Source organism: Leguminivora glycinivorella, chromosome 2 (genome assembly GCF_023078275.1).
Source record: "Leguminivora glycinivorella isolate SPB_JAAS2020 chromosome 2, LegGlyc_1.1, whole genome shotgun sequence".
In the NCBI taxonomy this organism is placed as follows: Eukaryota; Metazoa; Arthropoda; class Insecta; order Lepidoptera; family Tortricidae; genus Leguminivora; species Leguminivora glycinivorella.
In genome coordinates, this window is record NC_062972.1 from 5844771 (window position 1) to 5860190 (window position 15420).

The following is a 15420-nucleotide window of genomic DNA, read 5'->3' on the forward strand; positions in this document are numbered from 1 at the left end:
TAAGAATACTAGGAACGTCGTATTTTTAGTGTTCCGTACCCAAAAGGTACAAATAAAACTTTTTCCCCTCACTAGCTCGGAAACACGTGTTTTGTCCTTTAATACCAGCGGGTAAAAACGCATTTTATCCACTAGTGGGTAAAGTAATTTGACCTTGAATACTACACTTCAACTATAGAATCCTATTTGTTATACAAGGGGGCAAAGTTGTATTTTAACGCCGAGTGTGGAATTGAAAAACGAGCAAGTGATAGGATTCTATAGTTGAACCACGAGCGAAGCGAGTGGTTCGAGAATAGAATCCTGAACTTGCGAGTTTTTTAACACTGGACACTTTTTTTCCTTTAGGAGCGATTATTTCCGAAAATATGAGTAAGTATTATCAAAAAACGATTTTAGTAAACCACTTATTCATTTTTGAATACCTATCCAACAATATATCACACGTTAGGATTGCAATGAATGTTAGGATGCAAAAATCACTCACTCCCCACTTTACGTGGGGGTACCCTAATAAAACATTTTTTTCCACTTTTTATTTTTGCACTTTTTCGGCGTGATTGATAATACATATTGGTGATTGATAATACCTTTCTAGTGCTAACGGTCTCTGAGATTATCCGCGGACGGACGGACGGACGGACGGACGGACGGACGGACGCGGACGGACAGACAGACATGGCGAAACTAAGGGTTCCTAGTTGACTACGGAACCCTAAAAAGGAACCCTTATGGCGCGCTCTGTCCATCTGTCTGTCTGTCTGTCACATTATTAAATATCTCGAGAACTACTTATGCTATCGCTTTGAAATTGGAATACTTATGAACATCATTAACCTCTACAATTTTATTTGAAAGTATTTTTTTTTTTAATTTATTAACCCTTAAATGCATGAATTTTTCTTTTAAGGCTGCTGTCAAGAAAAACGTCAAAATAATGTAAAATTGATAGTTTTATTTAGTCGGTGAAATACTACACTTTCCGTTATCTAACAGATATATTTAATTAGAGTTTCAATTAGAGAATCTTATTTTATGTTGATTCTTATAAGACTGGATTTTTGAAAACTGACTCACTAAATTAATTATGAATTTTATCTGATGCACGTTTAGGAAAACCCGCTGAATTAGTCGATCTTATTTGTAAAATTTGGACAATTTTGAATACTGAAACTGGTAAATTTAAAATACGTATATCCTGTACAACAAACTTCTTAGACTACATTTTTATTATAAGGTTTTAAAAAAGAGTAAACGAGGCTAAGACGAATTAAATTTTTTTCAGAAATTACCTAAAATTAAGTGACAATTTCTTTGAAAATCTACATCACATAGAAGTTATTTTTGTACTAAATTAATCTGCAACGTTTACTAAAATTGCTCTTATGCCTTAGTGACTATAAATTTCTATTAAGTATACATTTTTGGCAATTTTTTTGAAAACAAGACTTCACCGTTACAATTATTACCACTTCTGGATATTTTCTCATATTTTGTTAGACCAAGTAGAAAAAGTCCTATGATCCATACTAATATTATAAATGCGAAAGTAACTCTGTCTGTCTGTCTGTCTGTCTGTTACGCTTTCCCGCTTAAACCACGCAACCGATTTTGATGAAATTTGGAACAGACAATCTTTAGACCCTGAGACAGAACATAGGCTACTTTTTATTTCGAAAAAAAGGGATGAAGGGGTTGAAAAAGAGGTTGAAAGTTTGTATGGGATTTCTTAATTTTAAAAGATAAAACCATGAAACTTTATATTTTAGCACTTGATAAGAAATCATTGAACATCTTGATAACGGATAGGATAGGGATAGGGATAGGGATAGGGATAGGGATAGGGATAGGGATAGGGATAGGGATAGGGATAGGGATAGGGATAGGGATAGGGATAGGGATAGGGATAGGGATAGGGATAGGATAGGGATAGGGATAGGGATAGGGATAGGGATAGGGATAGGGATAGGGATAGGGATAGGGATAGGGATAGGGATAGGGATAGGATAGGGATAGGGATAGGGATAGGGATAGGGATAGGGATAGGGATAGGGATAGGGATAGGGATAGGGATAGATAGGGATAGGGATAGGGATAGGGATAGGGATAGGGATAGGGATAGGGATAGGGATAGGGATAGGGATAGGGATAGGGATAGGGATAGGGATAGGGATAGGGATAGGGATAGGGATAGGGATAGCGATACGGATACGGATACGGATACGGATACGGATAATATGGGTATCGTTAGAGGGATACGGATAATCGGTCGGCGGTCTCTTACAATCAATGTGCTCTAAGACGATCGTTGTTTGCTTGCTTGAAGATTACGTTTGCGATAAGTATAAGCAAAATGTAAAAAATTTTAAGAGATAATAGAAAAAAGTACTTTTTACCCACCGATCATAGTGTCGAAATACGGGCTTTGTGGGATGTTTATAAAGGTTTCCCCAGCGTATATAGAATTACCTACGCTGTGGTCGATGTGTAATATAGATATTAATATATGTGATAAACAATGGTTTTCTGACTCTGGGAAAAATAATAAAAAAAATATTTAATACCGATTTTAATACTAAATCAGTGTTAGAAGTTAAATAGGCCAAAACTTATTTATATAAATATATAATTATTGGTAAGTTTTATTTGTAAAGTTTGACTACTATTAGAAAGGTACACTATTTGTGAAACCCCAATGATAAAATGTTTAAACATAAACTAATTACTAACTCCGAAAAAATCTGCCTAAATCACATACTAAAAATCGCCTTCATCCTGGTTTTTCACACTTTTCCGCCATTTCATCTTTATCCTTAAATAATAAATAGTAAATCATAATATTATTGATTAATAATAATTAAGCTATAAATGTGATCTTGGATAACTACATATTAGCCATCAAATATATGATTGAATTGTAGTAAAATAGTCTTGATTTTATTTGGACGTTGTCTAATAATAAAATTGTATATTAAAATATGACTTGTTATGTGGGAAATTGAGTCTTGGGGGATTTAGTCAAGTCTGTAGAGTTCTATGAATAACATTTTGATGATTCAACTATTGAAAGTTTGTACGGAACCCTCGGTGAGCGAGTCCGACTCGCACTTGACCGGTTTTTTTTTCATTGGTTTTTGTTCGGTGGCTACAAAACATACAAGACAGCCCTCCTACTCTTTGGACTTGCAATACTAGGTGTGTCACATGTGAGTTGCTAACTGTGTGCCTGGTAAAATCGGTTCATATCCTTGAACTTTTATCAATGACCCAAACAGTAAATGGAGCGATCTAATAAATACTAGAACAAGGACGCAGGTGACGATTTTCCCAAGAAAATTCAAAAATCGAATTCTTATCTCCTAGGCTTGCTCGAGTAGGTACACTGAGTCAGCTTCAGCAGACAATTAACGATAATATAAAAGGAAACGACAGTCATCACTGTCATTAGTAGGTATGTCACGGTAGTCGGTAGTACGGTCAAAAGCCTCGTCGAACATTGTCAGCCATGTCGACATGGCGAATTCTTCCTACAGTTCCTATTTTGAAGGTACATCGCTAAGGCCGACGGTACGCGGTACATCGCCTAAGATAGCCCATCGTTATTTTTACGTTTTACTTTTCTCATTTTTATTAATAAAGGTATACTTGTAGTTTTGTGTTAGTACTACAAAAGTATGAAATCTTGAAAGTGGAAGAGCCAGTACCTGGGTGCGAAGCCGAATGGCACAAACGCTCACGAAACGAAACGCTCGTAGATATCTATCTCTATCGCTCTTGCGTATTGGCGCGACAGAGCCAGACTACCTTTCGCGCCATTTCGTTTTCGTTTCGCGTCAGAGAAATGCCATTCGGCTACGGCACTAGGCATTTAGTTTAGACGCCAGTGCCTTAGTCCTTATCCACCAATACCTAGCATATCAGTCAATATTTTGACAAAAAAAATCGTGCATTGCATCATTCGTTCTGTGCTGCTCCTGTCATTATTATTGTGTAAGTTAAGTACATAATATTATAAATTTTATTAAAATTCGATTAATCAATTCATAATCTCAAACCTTTACGAAGTAAATACGTAGGTATAATATTTGTCTGATATAAGTACAATCATAGATATTACCTAGAAACAGGAAATATAAATACTCCGGTGAGTATAAGATGCATAGCATATAAAAGGAAATTTATATGTTACCGTATACAGTTGCATGTAAATTGTATACCTCACCTACACAATACAATACACAGATATCTTATATTATAATTCGTATATATACCTTCCATACATACAGTACAGAGGCTAAGTAAACATTTCATATTAAACAATAGACAACTGTATCGCGAACCTAAGTATGTGTTTGTGTATTTTGAAGCATAATCTAGACTAGACTTACAAAGCCTCAGTAAATATATGTAAATATGCGTGACACATATAAACATAAAATATACGTAATTATAATTAAATGTTTGTAAAAATAACAAGTTATTGATAACAAAGCGATCTCGTTCAAGCAACCTAAAAACGTAAATACTTTACTATTTTTCCAATTCAAAAGGAAGTAACTGCCGAGTGCCGAATTAGGATATGAAATAACGGAAATAATAACATATCATCGGCGCGACTCTAATGGTCCATCCCTGCAATCAGCGAAACGAACCCAAACCGCAAAAAATATATATTTATGGGCAATAAGTACGAGCATTTTGACTGAAGGTAATATACTTAGATAAGTAACATTTTAGATGTATAAGTAGGTATGTTGTGTACGATAAAACTTATTAAACTGTAGGTATCTTTCAACCTAGCAAAAATGCCTTATGAGTTTCGTACTGACGTTATAAGGCAACTCAATCTAATTATCGCGAACCAATGCAAAACTGATGTTTATTTGTAAACAAGTAATCACAACTTACTGCCACTTCCTCTTATCGTTCAGCTTGACGGACGCGGAGTTTCCCATGGCACCTAGCTGCACTTCAACAACTTTGTTTAAAACTAGCGTAAGACGGTAGACTCGATCGACAGCGAGTAGCGGTACGGGCGGTGTGCGCGCGTCTTACCCATGCGACTCCTCGAGACTGTGCTCCGCGGCCCTGACTTTCCCTCCACCTTTTCCACCACTTGTTGCGAACAATGAACATATCGTAAAATGAGCCGAATTATCAAGATTAAGTTATCGCTACGGGTAGTTTTGATTTTTGTTTTGATAAGATAAGTCATTTCTAATGAACACAAGTTAAATTATAATCTATTGAAAATATTTCAACTTGTGCTGTCTTAAAGTAGTCACACTACTATGTATATAAATTAAAACCGAAATAAATTACATATATGAAAGAAAAAGTGACCAAGTCCTCTGGTGCCTGAGGCTGGAATCGAACCAGCGTACTCTCCTATCGCGGGAGATGCCTCTTAATCCGCTCGGCCACCCAGGTCACAGCTGTCGAGGTCGAAATTATCTCTCATATGAGTAATCTATACAAGGACTCGTAGCGCCCTCTGTCCATCCCTAGGGCAGAACGGTATGGTTCTTGCCCCCCGTGTGAACCAAACTCAGGTTGGTTTCGACACAGCTCGAGAGATGGCGCTGCTAAATCAATTCTAATGAACACAAGTTAAATTATAATCTATTGAAAATATTTCAACTTGTGCTGTCTTAAAGTAGTCACACTACTATGTATATAAATTAAAACCGAAATAAATTACATATATGAAAGCAAAAGTGACCAAGTCCTCTGGTGCCTGAGGCTGGAATCGAACCAGCGTACTCTTCTATCGCGGGAGATGCCTCTTAATCCGCTCGGCCACCCAGCTTTTTTTTTTTCATATATGTAATTTATTTCGGTTTTAATTTATATACATAGTAGTGTGACTACTTTAAGACAGCACAAGTTGAAATATTTTCAATAGAATATAATTTAACTTGTGTTCATTAGAATTGATTTAGCAGCGCCATCTCTCGAGCTGTGTCGAAACCAACCTGAGTTTGGTTCACACGGGGGGCAAGAACCATACCGTTCTGCCCTAGGGATGGACAGAGGGCGCTACGAGTCCTTGTATAGATTACTCATATGAGAGATAATTTCGACCTCGACAGCTGTGACCTGGGTGGCCGAGCGGATTAAGAGGCATCTCCCACGATAGGAGAGTACGCTGGTTCGATTCCAGCCTCAGGCACCAGAGGACTTGGTCACTTTTTCTTTCATATATGTAATTTATTTCGGTTTTAATTTATATACATAGTAGTGTGACTACTTTAAGACAGCACAAGTTGAAATATTTTCAATAGATTATAATTTAACTTGTGTTCATTAGAATTGATTTAGCAGCGCCATCTCTCGAGCTGTGTCGAAACCAACCTGAGTATGGTTCACACGGGGGGCAAGAACCATACCGTTCTGCCCTAGGGATGGACAGAGGGCGCTACGAGTCCTTGTATAGATTACTCATATGAGAGATAATTTCGACCTCGACCGCTGGTTCGATTCCAGCCTCAGGCACCAGAGGACTTGGTCACTTTTTCTTTCATATATGTAATTTATTTCGGTTTTAAATTATATACATAGTAGTGTGACTACTTTAAGACAGCACAAGTTGAAATATTTTCAATAGATTATAATTTAACTTGTGTTCATTAGAATTGATTTAGCAGCGCCATCTCTCGGGCTGTGTCGAAACCAACCTGAATTTGGTTCACACGGAGGGCAAGAACCATACCGTTCTGCCCTAGGGATGGACAGAGGGCGCTACGAGTCCTTGTATAGATTACTCATATGAGAGATAATTTCGACCTCGACAGCTGTGACCAGGGTGGCCGAGCGGATTAAGAGGCATCTCCCGCGATAGGAGAGTACGCTGGTTCGATTCCAGCCTCAGGCACCAGAGGACTTGGTCACTTTTTCTTTCATATATGTAATTTATTTCGGTTTTAAGATAAGTCATATTTTTACAACTTGGCGGCATTGATAGTTCCGTAGTTTCAGGCTTTCTGCTCGACTATGGTAGTAACTTTGGCACTTAGTATTACAAATTAATTAATTAATTACAGATAGATAACGTTCCTTTATATTCATGCATGTTTAATATAAATAAGTATAAATAAAACATTGGCTCAATGACAGTCAAGGTGACTGAAAACGCCCCAGCATGTTGTATATTGAAAATATTATGTCGATGTAAATATATACTTACATTATTATGTATATAGATACAGTAGTGGGCAGCTAATCAGACAGGCTGTACAGCAGTTCCTTTTCTGGGCACAGCATTATTTATCGACTACAATAATCACACATATTATAATAAAAGTTAGCATTGAATCTAAAAACTTAAATTGAATGTTCTTTACTCTTTTAGGGTTACAGATGCTCGATTTGTAAAATGTTAATTATTAAATATACTTACTTCCAAGTATTTGAATCTAGATGGCTGTGGTGTCTGAGCTTTTTCTAAAATAGAGGCCAAAGACCTAAGGCCGAAATACACTATCATACCTAGGTATACATATATGATCATATCATATATATGATTACAGGCAGGCAATTATGGTCGCGCGATAAATGATAAAACATCTGGCATTTTATCTGATATTTTATCGTCTATCGCGCGACCATGCTACCCATGCCTCCCTTTTTCTCGGAAATAGGCACAAAATAAGCATTCGCTCCCCATTTGAGCCTACATTTTAAAATTTTCCTCCTTTTTCTAGTGACTAAATCGGATTTTTAATTTTCTTTGTGATAACAAACACCAGTCCAGTGTCCCACCACTGCACTATCAACTAACATTTAACTGCATGTACTTAGGCAGTTAAATTATTTGGACGGTCAATCATTACGAGTACATTCGTGACCTTTGTTATTGTTTTTGTAGTGTTAACAAAAATCAAAGTCCATATAATACGGGACGGACAAAGTCCATACAAAAAAGCATACCCCTGAAATGTATGGGCCTTTTAGGCTTAAAAACAGATGGCGCTGTTTCCCAACCTTGAAGTGGCCAAAATCATATTTTCCCCAAATATTTTAGCGTATTTTTATTTGTTGTAAGAACAAAATGGTATGCTCCTTTATTTTAATATCACGATATCACGTCAATACCTACACATTTTGAAAAAAATAAGTTTGTAGGCATCATCAGTGTAGTTATGATAGTATTTAATAGATGACGCTAAAAATGGAGGTACGATTTTTAGTATGAAGATTGTAAATCCTATATAAATAATCCTTGCAAAAACTGAGTAATTTACCGACATTTTGCGTAGCTACCTACTAGTAACTGAACAAAAATCTAAAGGTATCAGTATGATTAGATAAGGAAGATAGTTTATCGTACTTATTTCTAAGCTCATTTGAAATTAAATAAATTGTTGGTAACTATTATTGTGGTATACCTCCTCGTACATCATGCGACGTACTTTTCCAAAGTGCAAATTATTACAAAAATTCAACCATAATCTGAATCATATAATGAATACTTTAAAATAGTTATTTATTTTACCAATAAAGAGCGTACCCGAGTAAGCAAAGGGTGGAGATCTCTTGGAATCTAAATGATGACTTGACAAACTAAAACTTTTTTCATCACCATCGGACAGTCATCACCATATCATCACCTACTAGGCCGCCCCTACCAACAAAGTGGTGATACTACTTACTAAAGTCTGTACAAGATATGAAATATAAAAAGAGGGAAACATAAAAAATGTAGGTGCGAATCATGTGCGATTTGAATTTCGCGCCTTTTTCTAGTGACAAACTTGTTTGATCGACTATACCTACTGGAAAATGCTTTTTGTGCCCTCCAAATCCTTTGGTTAGAGCGTTTACACATGCTACTTTTAAACATGCTATTTTTTATCAGCAAGTTTAAACAGCTAATAGGAAAGCATGCTTGTTATTGTGACTGAATATGTGTTACAGTGCCTTTGTTAACTTGTTTTGAACGCAACCATAGTATTCTGTCACTATCAAAAACGTCAAAGTGACATTTATTTGACAACGTCATAAGGACTGATGAAATATTGGAATAGGTTAAGAAACTTAGTTCCTATTGTTCCTAAACATCAAATTGCGTTTATTTTATATTGTAGAAAAATAAGAAATTAGTGCTTAAATCACAATGAAAAAAGAAGGCAAGTCGGTCCTCAGAGAATGATTACAAACACGTTATTAATTTATTGTTATGTATGTGCCTTTAATAAAAATTATGTTAGTTACAGAAGTACAAGAGATTTTCTTAAAAATTTTGAGAGAAGAGGAAGATGTGTCCGCTGGGGTGGCTGCAATCAGAACCCTGCTGACCGTTATAAAAACATATAAAGGTAGGAATTTAATTGAGACAAACACATCAAATTTATCACTGATAATATCAGTTTTTAACAAGAAGACAATTAAGAAAACATTTTCATATGCATCAAGCAAGACGCATAGCACTCTAAAATAACATTAACTAACATTTTTGCAAAATTGTATGAAATTGACATTATCATGAATGCTTGTTTTTTTTCTATTTTATTAGATTAAAACTAGGCTAGTTTGAATTATGTATGGCATTGTATGCATTGTTTAAAATAATAAATTTAAATGTTTGTTAGGTATAGTATGTCTTGTCTCAATATTACATTGGTTGCAGTGGCAACAGTGCGCGAGCTGGATCTGAATCTGCAGCTGGCTGTGGACGCCATGCGCCACTGCGACCAGCCCGTCACCGCCATCTCCTCCGGCTGTGAGCTCTTCATGCGTTTCATCACTTTTGCCAAACTTGACATGGAGGTTTGTACATATTTGAGGTGGAATCATATTTCTGGTAATTTTACCTCTCTATTTATTACGCATATAACACAAAACACAAGTGTAGGTTATTGATGTGCATGTATCAGCTATAAAGCTGCCTGTGCATTAACAAATAATAATAATAATATAGAAAAAAGTCAATCAAGCCCACTGCCAATCAAATTTTATACTTAAACTTGACTCAAAAGACTATAACACATTGCCAATATGCAACATAAATAAGGCAATTTCTCACTTCAGAAAACTGTTAAAACATGTGCCATTGCATTTTTAGCTAAGATCTTAATATTTTGTAACTTAACATTTGATAAATGTATGATCATAACATAATATTAAACTTTCGTTCGTCATTTTTAGGGTTCCATAGTCAACTAGGAACCCTTATAGTTTCCCCATGTCTGTCTGTCCGTCCATCCATCCGCAGATAATCTCAGTGACCGTTAGCACTAGAAAGCTGAAATTTGGTACCAATATGTATATCAATCACGCCGACAAAGTGGTAAAGTGGGGGAGTGACTTTTTTTTCCTTCCAATCCTAACATGTAATATATTAATTAATGAATCTACGGTTGTACTCACGTTATTATATCGCTATTGCTGCAACATGTTTCGGGCCAATTGGGAGGCCCCTCTTCAGGCATATAGGAGTTCACGCAACGGCTTGAGTCCACGGGGTTTAGTGTGTACAACCGTAGATTCATTAATTATTTGAATATGTCTCACGAAAGTTTAACGTGTATAAGGGTAATATATTGTTGGATAGGTATTTAAAAATTAATATGGGTTTCCGAAAATGATTTTTTGATATTGTTTATATTTTCGGAAATAATCGCTCCAAAAGTTTAAAAAAATGTGTCCCCCCCTCCCCCTCTAACTCTTGAATCATAAGTTTAAAAAATATGAAAAAAATCACAAAAGCAGAACTTTATAAAGACTTTCTAGGAAAATTGTTTTGAATTTGTTAGGTTAGGTTAGGTTATAGTTATTTTTGAGAAAAATACGGGAAACTACGGAACTCTACACTGAGCGTGGCCCGACACGCTCTTGGCCGGTTTTTTTTAATAAATAATTCCAAGGTACTAGGTACAAACATAGCTGCTATAGCCTAGCCCGGTTGGTGCTTTACCTATATATATATATATATAATTCATAATTTGAAAACACATTTTACCATGTTTCCATGTTTGCAGTCATTTGACAAGTGCCAGGAAATCATGCTGGAGCGAGGCAACGTGTTCCTGCAGACGCTGCTGGAGGCGCGCGGCAAGGTCGCCGCGCAGGCGCTGCCTTTCATCAGTGATGGCTGTGTGAGTAACTGTTATAAACTCATTGCGAAATTATACAATAATATCAATATTATATCCCTATTGATAGTATAAGAAAAGTTGAATTTGTTAAATTTAGAGATTAACTGTCAAAGGGAAACAATAATGACGTCAGTAAAATTGAGGAATGTACAGAGTTATGATGACTATAATGTTTGTAATGGTTTAAAAAGAAATGGTGAGCCTAGCTTGCAGCATAACCATTGTTCTCCTTTATTTTCAGAAAATATTGACACATTCGAGATCACGAGTGGTACTACAAGCCATGCTGGAGGCTGCTCAAGCCAACAAGAGGTTTCAAGTTTACGTCACCATGTCTGGCCCAGAGAATAGCGGGTTCGTATTTCACAAATTTCGATATACATTTTCGATTTGGATGCCACACTGCGGGATGTCAAGTAGAAACAGTGATATGGATATGCCGTCCGGCCGGACGTGATAATTTTTCTTATGTCACAGTAGACAAATGATCAGAAGGATCGCCTGGTGGTAAGCAGCTACCGTAGCTCATAATTAATGAGGTTACAAGTAATTGTGCGAAAAATAAACGCAATTCCTTTGTAGGTTACATATTTATAATATAAACGATATTGAATAAGCAAGTGTTGGTTATGATATAGGTAAATAGGATTGATTATATAAGAATAATAAAATAGTACAGTGGTATTACTTACTTACGTGTAATATAAAAAAGTCAAACTTTCTTTGTCACTGAAAATAATATGTGTGAAATTTGCGTGTGTGTGTGGATTGAGTGAGCACCTCGTATTAAATTTTTTACAAATAGTTTCTTATGCTCACTCAATCCACACACTTTTGAAAAGCCGAATTTTGATGAAAAACATAAGATTTAGACCGCTATTATATGTGTATAGTTTAGTAAAAGTGAAATGGGAATTTGTAAAATACAAAACGAACCACTAACGTGTCAGGTTTTTTTATAATAAATTTTTGTAAGTGCTCACTCAGTCCACACGTTTTGAGAAAGTTAAAAATGTAAATATCTTACGATTTGTAGCACCTAAGACACTCGAAAGTACTTCAACATTTAGTAAAAATTTTTACTAAATATCCACCATCTAATATTTTATATTCGTTGTCTGGTTTTAAAGATATTCAGACATAACTTTTCTCATACAAATGTATCAAGTAGGGTGACCACACTATGTCGGCTCCTGATTTTCCCCACCTTCCCATTGTCATATTGAGATTGGGGAGTTTCGTTCAATTTTGATAATAGTTTACCGGATTTGTAAGTGGGAGCGAGAAAAGAATAACTATTTCTCGCTCCCACTTACAAATCCGGTACGCTCATCTGTTAGCGCGATTAGATTACCAGGTTCTGGTTTCTTACTAGTGAAGTATTATATTCTTTGTTTCTTACCAATTATCATTCATGTCCTTTTTAATGCATGCATGTCGATATGGTTATTACCCTGATGTCGATAAAAATTACACAATACACATCATCACTAGGCCAAGAACATAACCTAAAAACAGTTTGCAGATGGATAATTAATATGGTATTAGTTTAATATTATCAAAATTGAACGAACGAAACTCCCCAATCTCAATATGACAATGGGAAGGTGGGGAAAATCAGGAGCCGACATAGTGTGGTCACCCTACTTGATACATTTGTATGAGAAAAGTTATGTCTGAATATCTTTAAAACCAGACAACGAATATAAAATATTAGATGGTGGATATTTAGTAAAAATTTTTACTAAATGTTGAAGTACTTTCGAGTGTCTTAGGTGCTACAAATTTGCACTACATATTTTTTCGGCAATAAGGTGATTTTTTATATAAATTACATAATTATTTTATTGTAAGTGAGGCCTATACTAAACTTATTAAGAAAAATAAATTCATCATGATGATTTGATGTGACATTTAAAACATTGACCCATAATAGCAATATGTTGATAATTTAAAGGTAGGTACGTAATATTATGATAAAAAAAAACTGCCCTTTTTCTAACCACATAAAGCCAGGAATCCTGCGGCATATCCATACTAGTATAATGTTTGAGGTCATTCACCCCGTGTGGCATCCAAATCCTCGATCACTGGTTATTATAGTTATTTCTGTTATAAATTGATCAATATTAACACTTTCGAAACCGGGCTCTACGCGGCGCTACGACATTTTCGCTACATACGGGGAAACCCATGTAATCGGCTACGCTTCTACGAGCGGTGTGCCCGACAGTCGGGTTCTTGGTAGCGAAAGTGTTAATATTTATAAATCCCGAGCCGTACAGATGTAGTGCGAATAGATTTGCCTTTGTATCGTTACGGAAACGTACGAACGTGTCATGCTATTTCAGTCAGTCCCAGTATCAGTACAAGATGTACTGACATTGACTGAAATATCATGGCAAATACGAACGTTTCCGGAAAAATACGAAGGAAACCCTTTTCGCACTACATCTGTACAGACACTTACCTGGTACCTACCTATTTTGAAAACAGTTTTGGTAATAAAATAACTCATAAGAAGAATTCAGTAACCATCTCATGCACAGACAAAACTTTCAATGCCAATTCAAATACAACATTTACTATTTATGTGGCATTCTGGTTGCAGGGCTCTGATGCACAAGCAGCTGACGGCGGCCGGCGTGGACTCGACGCTGATCCTCGACGCGGCCGTGGGCTACATCCTGGAGCAGGTGGACATCGTGATGCTGGGCGCCGAGGGCGTCACCGAGAGCGGCGGCATCATCAACAAGGTACCGTCCCAACGAGCTCTAACTCACTCAGCGTATGTACTGAGTGAAACAAAATACGGGTTCATGTTCAGTCAACTACGACCTACGACTTCATATCATACCATACCCACCTACTTTCGTAGATACTATTAAGGAATCACCGTCCTATATTCTCCCCTCTTGACTATTTTGCTGAGAAGGCTAACAGTTTTATTCCGACAGATTGGCACATATGGCCTGGCAATGGCAGCACTCGAGCTCAAGAAACCCGTATACGTACTGACAGAAAGCTTTAAATTCTCAAGGATATACCCCCTCAACCAACAAGATCTGCCCAAGGAGTTCAAATATCTATCTAGTGTGCTAAAGGTAACTTTTGTATGCTTATTATTCTTATTAATATATATATATATATATATATATATATATATATATATATATATATATATATATATATATATATATATATATATATATATAATAAAGATCTCCCTACTTATTTATTTAAACATACATACATTTATCGTAGTTTCTGAGGGTCTACTCTCGCTACCTAAATAGAAGGGATTCTCTGCAGCCTCCGTCAGTTCAGGCTCATTCCTTATACCCACCGGTTCGTAACCAGTTGCAATTTGCAATACAAGATTGTTTGTCCTTGTACGGTACCAGTCGATCCAAGAGATTTTATTCTTTGTTAGATGTCCAACGAACCTAACCTACCTATTGTTTTGCACCTGCAGCAAGTTTCCTACAGCGAATAACTCTTCGATCGTAACTGGCTTCGTACGAATAAGCATTTTTCTATCGCAACGGGCTCTGTTTTTTTTTTCATTTAGTTTTCAAAGGCCTTACATTTTCGAATTTTAAAGTTACTCACTCGCCAAATTGTACAAAAATTAAGGAAAAAGTTAAATTTGTTTTTATTATTCCAAAACAAAAACAAAATATTGTTACCAAGATTTTTGGATGAATTGGGATTTAAGTAAGTTTTATTTTGTCTTTAATGTTCTCTAGTATCTATATTTTCTTAATTATAACAAATTATCCTATATATATCTTACGAAAGTCGACTTATATTACTAAATGTGGCTATGTACAAACTTTTTGAGAACTGCTCACTTACGATTGCGGTTCCGTACGAGGCCGAATGGTCCTTGAATGATGGAAAATCTGTTGGGTTAATGCTGACATACAGATGTAGTGCAAAAAGATTTGCCTTACGATGATGTTACGGAAACGTACGAACGTGTCATGCTATTTCAGTCAGTATCAGTACAAGATGCACTAACATTGAACTAGCATGACAAATACGAACGTTTCCGGAAAAATACGAAGAATAGAATAGAATAGAATAGAATAAACATTTATTCGTGAACACAGACAAGACAAAGAACACATAAACCCTTTTCGCACTACATCTGTACTATCCACCTGTGCAGAACGGCGCGGAGCTGCGCGCGCAGCACCCGCTGGTGGACTACACGCCGCCCGCATACATCACGCTGCTCTTCACCGACCTCGGCATCCTCACGCCCTCCGCCGTCAGCGACGAGCTCATCAAACTATACTTGTAATATATTTATTTTATA

General features: G+C 36.3%; 2 protein-coding genes across 3 annotated transcripts in view; one reads left to right on the top strand and one right to left on the bottom strand.

Moving 5' to 3' along the window:
* Nucleotides 1-5061, bottom strand: part of LOC125235738 (NADP-dependent malic enzyme-like) — a 49881-nt gene extending 44820 nt beyond the window's left edge. Inside the window, 1 exon segment of the mRNA XM_048142317.1 lies at nt 4909-5061. Coding sequence (XP_047998274.1) covers nt 4909-4955 — 47 coding nt within the window. The 5' untranslated portion in view covers nt 4956-5061.
* Nucleotides 5062-9011: 3950 nt separating this feature from the next.
* LOC125235745 (translation initiation factor eIF-2B subunit alpha) lies at nt 9012-15420 on the top strand. 2 transcript variants are annotated; one of them, XM_048142329.1, is made up of 8 exons: nt 9012-9128; nt 9210-9317; nt 9629-9768; nt 10980-11096; nt 11338-11450; nt 13708-13852; nt 14054-14200; nt 15271-15420. In XM_048142329.1, the coding sequence occupies exons 1-8, from the start codon at nt 9116-9118 to the stop codon at nt 15403-15405; spliced, it is 918 nt and encodes a 305-aa protein (XP_047998286.1). In that variant the 5' UTR covers nt 9012-9115; the 3' UTR covers nt 15406-15420. The 2 variants fall into 2 exon arrangements, with proteins under 2 accessions (XP_047998286.1, XP_047998292.1); XM_048142335.1 differs by having other exon boundaries at nt 9216-9317.